The sequence below is a fragment of the Perca fluviatilis genome, chromosome 3 (genome assembly GCF_010015445.1).
Source record: "Perca fluviatilis chromosome 3, GENO_Pfluv_1.0, whole genome shotgun sequence".
In the NCBI taxonomy this organism is placed as follows: Eukaryota; Metazoa; Chordata; class Actinopteri; order Perciformes; family Percidae; genus Perca; species Perca fluviatilis.
In genome coordinates, this window is record NC_053114.1 from 31,520,013 (window position 1) to 31,533,078 (window position 13,066).

The following is a 13,066-nucleotide window of genomic DNA, read 5'->3' on the forward strand; positions in this document are numbered from 1 at the left end:
TTTTGAGGCTTGATCAAACTGGACTGACCTCAGTGAACTGGAGTGTCCCTGGGTGACGTCCGACTGTGAGACTGCAATGTTATTGAAAGTATTAAAACTGATTAATTCACCATAGTAGAGCTATTGTCACCTGTGATGGCACTGGACATCAGTTAGTAAGTGTGTGTACTTTCACAAAGAAGGATTAGACTGGACAGGTTAAAAACTACAGGGAAACGTTTGCCTTCTCTTTCCAGATTACTCCAATTCTCATTCTACAATGTTGGGCAAGTTTAGGAGAAAAATTTCACTTTACCAGTAGAATCAAAGTACGTTGTATTCCTACTATACTTTTGTGTCTGTGTGTGATCACTTAGTGAAAAGTGCAGAACCCTTTTGTGCAAACAGATTTTGTGGCAAGTATGAACATTTACCCATTTTCTTGTACCTAAAATAGTCTCTTAGGTGATTCTTTTTATTATTACGCAATTTATCATTACACTCCAACAGCTTTTTCCTGGTCTTTATGCAAGTTGTTGTCCAGGAGAATATTGTCTGTTGCACCCAACAGTGCGACATTGCCTGCTGCATTAGCACAATGTTCTTTGGCATCTAATTCCATGACAAACCATTCTTTCAATTTTCATTTTTCAATGATTCAATTTAATGATTTCTAATAATAATGCACTTTATTTTTTCCCTTGGGGAAATTCATTTTTTCATTTTGTTATTTTTCTTGATTTACAGAGTGTGCACCTTGCCGCAACACAGCACCCAGAGCAGTAAGCTACCAGTCCACACTACATACCTGGTCTCTCTGGCTACCCTATAAGCAGGACTTTAAAGGTCCCATGACATGGTGCTCTTTGGGTGCTTTTATATAGGCCTTAGTGATCCCCTTATACTGTATCTGAAGTCTCTTTCCCATAATTCAGCCTTGGTGCAGAATTACAGCCACTAGAGCCAGTCCCACAATGAGCTTTCCTTAGTATGTGCCATTTCTGTGTCTGTAGCTATTGAGGAGGAGAGAGGGGGGGCAAGGTGGAGGTTGGGGGGGTGTGGCCTTGACCAACTGCCACTTTGCTCGTTTGAAAGCCATGATGTCTCTCTCTCATGGGTGGGCCAAATTCTCTTGGCGGGCAAAGCAGAGAAAGGGGAGGTAACCTTGCTGGAGGTAACCTCCTTATGACCTCATAAGGAGCAAGATTCCAGATCGGCCTATCTGAGCTTTCATTTTCTCAAAGGCAGAGCAGGATACCCAGGGCTCGGTTTACACCTATCGCCATTTCTAGCCACTGGGGGACCATAGGCAGGCTGGGGGAACGCATAATGTTAAAACACCTCATAAAGTCAAATTTTCATGCCATGGGACCTTTAAACTATGTTGTCATAAATTGTTTAAACTAAGGATTTATGTCAAGAAAGAGCAAGTGTCAGAGAAAACAAAACGTAGTGCCCAGCTGAACTGGACAACAGCCAGTGTCTTCTCCACGAATCTTGCATATCAGGAAAAAAACATAACAAAACTTTTCTCCCTAGTGATCCATGGTATTCTAATGTGCTGTCCTGTATTAATCGTATGTATGTATGTATTCATGTATTGTATCTACTTGTTAATTAATTGAAATGTACTTAACACTATGACACATTCAGTTTGACGAAAGCCACTTGCCTTATCATGCATGTGCTCAAACACGCACATGTACACCCACACACAAGGTTAACAGTCCACCAGAAAGGTTAATTTTAGCTGCCGACATGGTAATGAAGCAGCTAAATCATGAGCCAGCTCCTAGAAGCAATTGTGCATGTGTGTGTGTTTTCTGTTTTTACAACGACTGACATGTCTTAACAGGCTCTTAGCGTACAGTTACACCACGCACACAAGCACACCACTTATTGACATCGCGATCCCTTGCCATGCATATTTCTCTCCTCAAGAAGGGCCTCAGGCCAATTATGCGTAAATCAATAAAGTTCCTGTTCTGTTGAGTGGTGTTACAGTGGGAGTGTGTATGTGTGTATGTCTCTCTGTGTGTATGTCTTGTAGAACAAGCCTTTATGGATGTAGGATACATAAAACATCACCATCAGCCCCTGATTAGCCACTCACTTTACGCCTTGATCGATAACTTTGTGGAAAGACGCACACATTGAAACAATTGCAAATGCATCCACACACATGGACAGAGAGCTCGCTCCTTGTGTCGTAATGTCTGTCTCAGTGTGCACGCTAATGTTCAGTCATGTGCTTTGGTGTAACTCCAGTGGTTTCGCAGATGCTGTCTGCTCACTTACAGCAGATGGTAGCTGGCTCTAATGGCCCAGCCTTATGTGTGGTAGATTTATCAGGACATCAGTACCACGCTCAAGTACACCTTACCAGAAGTACCACAAGGTGAGGTTAAATCCCTCCAAAAATCTTCAGTTTCATTTAGGGGATATCACAATGTTCTTTTCATTTATGTAAAATACAATTTTAGGACATTTGACAAATCAGGCAGAATTTTTCAACGGAGGGCCAAAAGATGCTACAATTTGATGGGTGAAGAACACTTAAGGAGGTACATATAAACATACTTATTATAATACATTCAGCTCTGTGAATTTTGCATCAACATTAAAAGATGTCTTTAGAAGAAATAATAAAGTAAGCAATTGTGGCAAAAAAATCTAAACTTTTTATTTTTTGTAGTAGTACTTAGATTTGTTTGGATTTCTCTCTGCAGGGTAAGAATGGGTATAAAGGGATTTGAGTTTCCCTAGAAAAGGAATAATATTTGACTTAGCACAGAGGAAAGCAGGGTTGATTCGCGTTTAACAGGCCGTCAAAACTACTGATTCTGAATGCATAGAAAATGACAAAACTAAACTAAAATCAGATTATATATGTACGTATATTGCAATTATGACCTGACAAATTCAAATTTAGACTTTTTTTCTGTAAGAGCAGAAATCCGTCCAAGAAAAACTGTAATATGGTATGTATTATGGTTGTCTACAAATTAAATAACAGTAAAAAAAATAAACTGTATACATATGTATAAAATGTGTTCATAAATTGTATAGAAATGTACAAATATTATAGTATAGCACAAATACTACTTACTGTTAAGGTTACAAAGGAAAAATTATTTTAATACACTAAAGGGGGTATGCACCTCCTGATATCTTCGATTAGATTATGCTCTAAAAAATATTAAATTTTTTTGTGAAATCTTAAAACCATTTTAAACTGAATGAGAAAATGTGATATGAGGTGTGAAACTATGACAGAAGCCCAACACCCAATAGAGTAGCACATGCTATGCAGATTAAAAAAGAAATCTGCCAAAGGCATATGCCACTATCATTTCTTATAGTTGAAACAAGGGACATCTTTGGTGTTGGATGAAACAAAATGGTGGCAACAGATGTGGCTGTTAAAAATACATTCAAAAAGTCAACTGGGTACAATAAGCCATATTGTATTGCACTGTATTACAGTTAGGAGAAGTCTTTGGAATCACTTGAAATAAACATTGTCGCTGTGTCAACAGATGCAGCCATTAAAAGAACATTTAAATTGTCCACCAATTACAATATGAAGTATCATTCATCACAATAAACACAAGGAAGGACTTTTTGAGAATTGTATGAAATGAAAATATTGGCTATGTTAACAGATGTAGCTGCTTAGAGTAAGTTCAAAAGCTCAAATCCCTGAGCAAGTATTTATAGATGAAAGGTTTTTTCTTTTTTTTTTACAACCAGCGTGCCCATTGTCTATTCACCTGAAGGGATAAACAAAACAAAATGAAAAAAGACACAAAATGAGCAGCAAGAGTAGAGACCATGAGTGAACAGATGGAAAAGTGTGTGTGTGTGTGTGTGTGTGTGTGTGTGTGTGTGTGTGTGTGTGTGTGTGTGTGTGTGTGTGTGTGTGTCTGTGCGCAATATGTTTATTGCAGTGATTCATGTTCCATGTGCTATTTTGTATTTAAGTGAAAGCGCCAGGTAGAGATAGAAGTGAAGGATGTAGTGAGTGAAAAAGTGAGAAAGCAACAGATTGTCAGAGAGAAAGACATGAATAAAAATTCTCTAAGTGTGAGTGTCTATGTCATCCTGCACTGATCAATTATTGCTAATCTCAGTCCCATAGATTTGTGCCAGAGTTATTAAACACAGCTAATTCATTCTACTTCTATAATGGTTATAAATCTAAAATAGAGAGAGAGACACGGTATGTGTGTTTCTGTATCTCTGTGTGTGTCTGATTCATGACCAGCACGAAGAGTGTGCTACGCCACATTTTTCTCCTTGTAATTAACAGTAAATTGTTTTTACTGCCGCACGCCATGAATATCCCCTCTGGTTAACACGACCAATGCTGTCGCCACTCAAGTACCCAATGACTGACTGTGTGCTTTTGGATGTGTGTGTGTGCATATGTCAGAGGCTTGTGTTGCCGTTGTTATGAAGAGAATACCACACACTTTAACAATTCTGCACGCAGTATGTAACTGAACTGCTATTATCTGTCTATACACTGTATGGACAATATTTTGGCACTATCAGCCATATCCCTATTTATTTATATAATTTATTTTCTACGAAGCTAATTACATTTGTGATGCCATATGAACCTTTGTTTCCGTTTGTATACATGTGTGTTTGTGGGCATATCTTTTTATTTTACCTGCTGGTAGGGTCCGTCCTGTGCTTGGCAGACTGGAAATGCAACCTGTATTTGTGCAGAGTGTAACAGTGAAGTTGTACACATGGTAAGGCTTCAGTCCTTTTACTAAATAAACAGGCTGTGACGATGGTCCCACCCTATGTAAGACCTGGAAAAGGGAGACAAAGAGGGAATTAAAACTTGTTTTGACAATTCACATTTTACTTAATTAGGAAGAAAAGAGGATACAAACAGAAGCAAGAACCAGGAGTCAAAGACAGTGACCTCAGCACCTTCTTACACACACACACACACACACACACACACACACACACACACACACACACACACACACACACACACACACACACACACACACACACACACACACACACACACACACACACACACACTGATGGTAGTAGCTGTCCACATGACCTGACAACCCATACAATACAGCTGCACCATTAATTGTGTAATAACTGTGACCATCAGACAACCATGTTTAATTAAACATAATCTGGTAAGATAGCACTGCTTTAATTTTAGAGTGCCTGACATATCCAATCAAATCACAATTCATTAAATTGTCTGGCCAGTTAAAAATGTTTGGGTCAATTACATATTTATTAATTCTTTGATTCCAAAACTTTACAGCTACTGCAGGTGAGAATATTTTCTACAATAAAAGCATTATGAAACATCAGTTTTACAGAGGATGAGCTAATTCAACAGCATAAAAAAAAACTATATATAGAGCCTTTTTACCTTGACTTCTAACCTAGGGTGCAATTTTCACTCAAAGTTCTATAGCTGTCCTTCTCATTATGTGCGTAGCGTCTTACCTGACTAACAACTGGAGGAGCAAAGGGATTGTTGGTCTGTTCAGAGAGCAAGTTGACTCGATATTCTGTGACTTGTCCTCTGGCGATGATCCCTTGACCCTCAGTAGAGTTCCAAGCAATTTTGAGACTGGTGGATGACAGTGCAAACACTTCTGGAGGAGCCATCAACTCTGGGACTGGAAACATGGCCACACATATATGTATAAATTATACACGTCAAACCATATTTAGCCATTCGTTAATGATAAACTAATTATTAACTAAAAAATCATGTAGGATGGGACTGATTCAGACCTAACTTGTAAAATGACTTATTTAAAAACTTAAAGACTTATTTGGTTTATCATTAACTATTAGCTTATAACGATTAGCTATCTCACTAGCGAACATTAACAGAAATTTATTTTTCTGCTTCAAACATTTAAACAAAATCTGCAACTGTAAAGTTACCATAATGTATCTCACATCAGTGACAATCAATCAATCAATCTGGAAATGTTTAACTACAATTTAAGATCATGTTATTTGGGGTTTGAACAGCAAATGATTTAAAGTAGGGCTACACAATATATTGTTTTTTATCGTCATAGCAATGTTAACTTGCAACACATCGCGAAAGACTGAGATATTGCACTTTAAATATACTAACAATGTATTAAATTACATTTTGTCTGTAGGCGTTATTTTGTCTGATAAGTGGCATGCTGTTTATTTTCGGGCCAATCAGATAGAGCCCTCGCCATAACGCATCATCTGATTGATCAGAATCTGAATGTGAGTAAGGTTTATTAGACTAGTGCTGCCGTACTACTCTACATGGTTGAAAGAGGAAAGTGTGACAAGTGCAGGTGAAAGTTTGAATGCTTTTTTTAAATATTAGTTTTTCTAAAATTATACTTTAAAACAATCCCAATATATTGCCTTACACACAGTATCGAAATATATTGCAATATATTGAATCATGACCCATGTATCGTGATACGTATCGTATCGCCAGATTCTTGCCAATACACAGCCCTAGAACTGAGTACACTTTAATATCTGTTTATTCATTGCATGTAATATCATTATTGTGATATTTAACGTTATCGTATATTGAATGTTTTACATTGTTAATCTCTGAGATGTACAGTTTTAGACTATGAAACATTGTTTTAGATTTTTCTAATATTTTTTGTAAAGTTTTCCTTTGACTGCTACCTAATACATTAAAAATTAACCTTTTACAGTGAGTTAATTTAAAATGAAATACTAATTTAGACACAATGACATACATTCAAAATCGTGACATAGTAAGATATAATGTGGATTTAATGGATTTAAGTATTCCATAATTCTACGGTTATGATAGCCACTATTACATGACAGATTAGAGAGAAAGATTCTTTTATTCTACTGTTGATGGCATCTAGCTGTGAAATATGCTGTGAAATGTGATTCATGGAAGACATAACCACAGTCATATTCTTTCTTTCTAACACAGCGCACGCACGTGCACAAACACTGACACACACTCCACATTTAAAATGGTGTTATCATATGCTTGTTATCCAGACACATAGCTTAGAGTGATGTTGGAGGCAATCGTTTAGTCCTAATGAGCCATATCATTTATTTGAAATTCAAATACCTTAATGAGTTTCCCCTCCCCCACACACAGTTTATACTTCCTCCCTCCTTCCGTTCTCTACATTCCTTTTGACAAATGTCTGTGTTTTTTATTTAATACAATTATATTTTGTATTACATGCATCAGCAAAGTTATCTGATGGATAGATGTTGACCAATACATTACTTGATTACATTACCCAGATCTCTGATTTCTGTCATCATTTTAATATTATTTATTTTTATATATATATATATTTTTGCTGCATTTTTCTGACTAAGGAAAGGTCAAAACCACAGCATTCACAAACCATTTTGGATCCCAAACAACAAATCTAATCAAATCTAATATAAAGATTACAGCAATAGCCATTTTCTAATCTTTCTGATTTATTTACTCACATACCTACCTACCTTACTACTGAGGAGCAACCACGCCTGACTAGAGTTATATTAGATGAAGTCAAATTTAGGCCATAACTTCTAGTATAAAAAATGTGTTTGTAGAAAGTCCTCTTTACAAATAGATATTATGTCGTTTTGTATATGGAGAACAAAATGCTGCACAATGGTTTAACTAGACTTGACAATTGAAAGGGCAGAAAGAATAGAAGAAATCAGTCATTTGTAAAAGAAACTGGAAGTGAAATGAATGGTGGTGGGGACGTTGGCGGCGGGGGTGTCATGCCAGAACTGGAGCCGGCAACGGGACCAGCTTCGGGCAGCCGCTTCGGACACCACGGTGGAGGATAGAAGTCAAAGAGGACACGGAGGAAGCGAAGAAGAGAAGAGAGTGACCGTGCTGCCGTTGGACAACTCGGACTGGCTCTAGGCGAGAGCTTCGCGAAATAACAGGCTGTTGTGTCTGTTAAACCACTGTAGTAAGTAATATTAGCTGACTTGCTACATCTTGTTTTGTTGCACTTGCTTGATGTTTGGCTGTTTGTGAAGTTATCGACTCGCTACATTTTGATCATGAGTAATATAATCATAACAAAAGCATGTTTACAGCTGTCTATATTTACGACAGCAGTGTATAGAGTAATAACACTCTGAAACTGTAGGGGCGCCAAATCACAATATTTTTAAAACGTTTTGCAGTGTTGCTATCAATTGCAAGAGAGACCTTGGGAGTTTGAATGGGAAGATGGATGTAGTACGGGATGTTCACAGTATGGAGCCAGCATCTAAAGGTCATGGGAGAAACTTCAGCTTTAAAAAAATAAATTAAAAAAATAAATAGATAAAATAAAAAAATGCGGAATTGGCCTCACCATTCAGCCATGGTTGTCTAACCTGTAACAACACTATATCTGATGTCTAATCAATCAAAAGACTAATTGAAAAAATATGAAAACATCAACCTAGGTAGTTAACTACCTAAACTGAAATTTGAATAGTGAATTGATTTAACTTTTCATTGAACTCGGATACACTCCATGACTGAATAACAAAAGATCCATGTAAGCTTAGTTTAACCATGATCATGATCTACTGTATACATGTACAAACCTCCCTCCATGGTGCGTGCTGTGGTCCACCCTGATGCGACACTTCCTGCCATATTGATGCTCACGACTCTCATCTGATAGGTGGAAAACGCCTGCAGACTTCCAACAATGGTACTGCTCTCAAGGGGTGACACTGTGCTCCTATTGGTTAGCTGTGCTTCTGGGGAAACACTTGGATCCAACCAACCAGCGCTGAAGAACACTCTCTTCTCAACAGCAGGGCTTGAAGGGTTTTGTGATTCCGTTGGTCCACGTAGAAATACTTCATACCTTGTTATAACACCTGTACAGAAAGCAAAATAGTTAAAAACAAAACAAAAGAGGGTGTGTGCAAAAGATTTATACAGATGACTACAACAAAACTAAACAGTTATTTCAGAAATTAAATAAGAGATGCAACAATTGCAGCTATGGGAATTGTTAGGGAAACATTGCACCAGTTTTCTTTTTTTTTATCCTAGCTTTTGTTATTGAATTAAAAGTGCCAATTCAGCCTGTTTATGATAAAAGAGTCAAAGCATCAAGTGTGTATTAGAGACTGCAGCCCTGCTTAATACTCATCCCTATTGGCAACAGGATGCTAACATTTGTACATTTTCTTTAATACAGTAATGTTATTTTGAGGAAAATCTAACACCATGAATAATGAGAAAGCCATGGCCAGTGTTTGGCCCTGTAGTAGAAAACATGCTAATAATGACTAAGTCCTGGCTAGTCCTGTTTAGCTCTCTGGTGGAAACCAGTCTATTGTCCCAATCTCTCATGCTCTATTCCACTTGTTAATAAGAAAATGACTGGTTTAGGATGAGGACAGAGCAGGCAGCACCAAAATACAATAAGAGACTTAAAGACCCACAATGGAATAGATGAGTGTCCAAATGCTGTTATAAAATACAAATAAAGTAAAAGAGAGGCTAAACGTAGAACCTCTCTTTACACTGCCTTCTCATTATTCTTTTTATTTCCTTTACACCAATGTCTTTATTCCTTACACTCATCACACATTACCTTGTTTCAAGGTTGTCTACTCCCTTTCTCACCCCTCTAATATCAAATAGTTTGCTACAACATTAGTTAATTTGAATACTTATGGCTGTAAACTAGCTTTAGGCCCCGAAAATATTCTTGGAAACTGTACTGAACTATTGACCATCCTTCCTACCTCTCTACTAAATACAGCAAATGTTGAAAAATGGACAATAAATAATGGACCTTGCGTTATCTATTCATGTGTTCATATATCAATATTTCTGCATTAAAAAGGTCTAAAAAAACGACTACATCTATGTTATATATTTGTTGTTGTGTGCTTACATTATCTCAAATGTTTATAACAATGTTCAAACCCAGAAATATCTGTAATTTTAATCAAGAGCATGTCATTTGGTCACCTGTCAATGGTGTCCTTAAACCCCTCTAGTTTCTCTAACTTTCAGCAAAACATGGGAAACGCCAGGAAACACCAGTTGATACGTTCAAGAGTAATTGTAACATACAATGTCAAAGAATTATACTCCGTAACAGTAATGCAGCATTTTTTCATTAATTACATGCCAATAGGGTTACGTTTAATGTAACGTGAATAAAACTTTAATAAATAAACTCGTCGGTGAACAGATACATTTTTATCGGCAAAAGTGTTTTTTTTTTAAATAAAAAAACGACTCACATGATCCCATGCTACTTCACGTATGTCATCAAAAAGTCTATTTTCGATTGAGAGACCCCTAGTTGCATATGTAATTACATATGTACTTTAATCCATGTTTGTAGTTGAGACTACCAACTCAGCTCAATCAAGAAAAATGACAGGGCTGGCCAAGTCAAGGAACAAACCCAGATCAAAAAAGGTGAGGTGTACAGGAGAGGACTGAGATTAAATTTGAGTCCAGTTGAGAGCTACGTACATCAACCATTCTTTAAACAATAAACTGAAGACAGAGAACATAGAGGAAAAAGACGCAGAGTAACCCATGTAAAAAATCTTAGTATGACACTGGGAGGGAAAAAGATTAACAGAGAGAGAAAAAAAATTGAGACACACAAACAGAGAGAGAAACCCAGGTTACAGGGCTTTGTACGACACTGAGCCTTAGAGCCATTACAAAGCTCTCTGGATTTACCAAAGGCAGTTCCAGTTCAGTGCATATTTCTATGTGTGTGTGTGTGTGTGTGTGTGTGTGTTTGTGTGTGCGTGTGTGGTGGTGTTAGTTGATTCTCACACCTCTTTAGTGACACAAGCCTAAAAACCATGCTACTAAATGTGTGTGCGTGTTAGTGTGTGTGTGTGTGTGTGTGTGTGTGTGTGTGTGAGTGAGTGATTATCCTACTGTATTATTTATTCTGACATGGACATAAATAATGTATTTGTAATGTCATGTAATTGTAATGTGCTTCTAATAAACATGGCATTTTTAATTGCATGGATGTGTGTACAGTTTGTCTTTTGTGCATGTTTTTCTGTAGTTCCACATGTTGTATGTTTGGGATCCTACCATTTGGCTGACTGGGGGGCTCCCAGGAAGCATTCAGTGTATGTGGTCCTGTAGCAGTGACTCTGGGTGGGGGTTGGTTTTGTGGGGGAGCAGAGGCTGTCAAAAGAGACAGTGGTGGGGTAGAGGTGCACCCCCCAGAAGAGCACGCCTGCAGACAACGTTAGGATTCTGTCATTTTCATTTCGTAGACTGGAAATGCTGGAAATGTGCATAGGTTGTGGCTCAAGCATACTTGCTATATCCTTTTGAAGATATAGATGCTTCACATATCTATCTTTTTTTATTGGGAATTAGGGTATATAGTATAGTATATGAGGGGATACATACACAGTATATATATATATATATATATATATATATATATATATATAAATAATAATAACTTTATTTATATAGCACCTTTAAAAACAAAGTTTACAAAGTGCTTTGACAGATAAGCAAGGCAAAAGAGGTCAGTAAAATAACAGACAACTAAACAGAGGGGCCAAAAAGTGCAAAACAAGGTAATGAGATGACAAAATAAGCATACAGTATTTATAGAATAGAGATCAATAGCAATAACAGATACAGATCCGAAGGAACAATACAATGAAACAATGAAAATAATGGGAATGGGAATAAAAGCAGAGTAAATACCCCACCTACCTCCAGTATTACAGTATATTGGGTGAAGGGCTTTAGACCGCTTGCCACAGCCTCTGTAGATAAGCCTGTGTAGTGAATGACAGCCTCTGCTCCACTAGACTCCATGGAGGATAAGACAAACCTGTGGGAGACAAAAAAACTGTGGTAATCAATTCCACTTTTCTTAATTTTTCATGCCAGCAGGTCACATGGTTTTGTAATCTGGCTAAAAACTAGTGCTGGGATGTTACAGAGGCGAGAAGATCTGTACCATGTAAACTGCAATGTCCCTGGTTTGAATAGTAGGCAGCAATTTAGAGGTCCAGGCTATTGTTGCAGGTCTTCCCCGTCTCCCTACAATTTCTGTCTGAACTCTCGACTATACAAATGTAAGCAAAAATGCCACAAAAATAATCTTAAAAATATATAAATAAATAAAGACTAGTGCTAGTCTACCCCTCCTGTGTCAAACTTTCAAAGTTTCTCTCTTTACCTTCCAACTTGACTGATCCTTTCCATTCATACGTCTATCCTTGAACTCTTCCCGTTGTCATATCCTCGTCAGTATCTTACTGTATCATACCACTTATTGATATTCCCAACTCTACCTACATCCACGTTTCTCTTAAATTGTCCATATTCTATTTTTGTACCCTGAGGGAAACTGGGTTTGAGCCAAATAAAATGTTTTCCTTACCTCCTTCCCCATCTTGACTCTGTACCAACTGTGCATACTGTGCTGCATATCCTTAGATTCTTCATAGCCTTCCAGCAAAGTATACGTTTTCCTATTCTTCCCTTCTGTTTCCACAAGTCCTTCCCTTGGTTGCCCTTTGCATCTGCTGTTCTCTGTCTCTCTTCTCCTTTAATTATTATATCATTGGCTCAACCTAACTGAAGCTTTACAAGTCCCCTTCTCCTCAATTTCTTTTCAGTGTCAGTAATCTCAATATTTAGCTTGAAGGGATTAACAATTCTGAATGTTTTGTAATGAATTCTATCTTTCAGAAGGCTTCAATAGGTCACTCATCCAAGTTGGCTACTTTTAGCACATGTTCCCTCAAGCTGTACTGTTAGAAGATGAATGATTTACTTTGATCATGGCAATGTTTTCGGCAGTCAGCTTCAGTCAGAGCCACAACACAGACTATAGATAGAGCAACTGAAAATTGTTTCTCATTTTAAAGACCCACAATTTGGATTGGACCTGAATCTGAATTTTGACTTTAGTCCAGGGTGCTCTCCCTCTAAACCTCCCCCTTCTTCCTTACCTTTCCACTGGGCCTGTATCATTTCGGGGTGGGCTCCAGCTAAAGCTAGCGGTGGTTGGACCAGGTCGTCCCACAA

At 37.6% G+C, this 13,066-nt stretch overlaps 1 protein-coding gene across 4 annotated transcripts in view; it reads right to left on the reverse strand.

Annotated features, from left to right (window-relative positions):
• Positions 1 to 13,066, reverse strand: part of ush2a (Usher syndrome 2A (autosomal recessive, mild)) — a 233,519-nt gene that overhangs the window by 158,316 nt on the left and 62,137 nt on the right. For all 4 annotated transcript variants that reach the window (XM_039794826.1, XM_039794827.1, XM_039794825.1 and 1 more), the window contains exons 22-27: positions 12,991 to 13,066; positions 11,741 to 11,861; positions 11,096 to 11,243; positions 8,602 to 8,883; positions 5,482 to 5,657; positions 4,658 to 4,805 (exon numbers count right to left, since the gene is read on the reverse strand). The exon at positions 12,991 to 13,066 is cut by the window's right edge and continues 153 nt beyond it. In XM_039794826.1, the coding sequence (XP_039650760.1) occupies positions 4,658 to 4,805; positions 5,482 to 5,657; positions 8,602 to 8,883; positions 11,096 to 11,243; positions 11,741 to 11,861; positions 12,991 to 13,066 (951 nt within the window). The remainder of the gene's footprint in view (positions 1 to 4,657; positions 4,806 to 5,481; positions 5,658 to 8,601; positions 8,884 to 11,095; positions 11,244 to 11,740; positions 11,862 to 12,990) is intronic.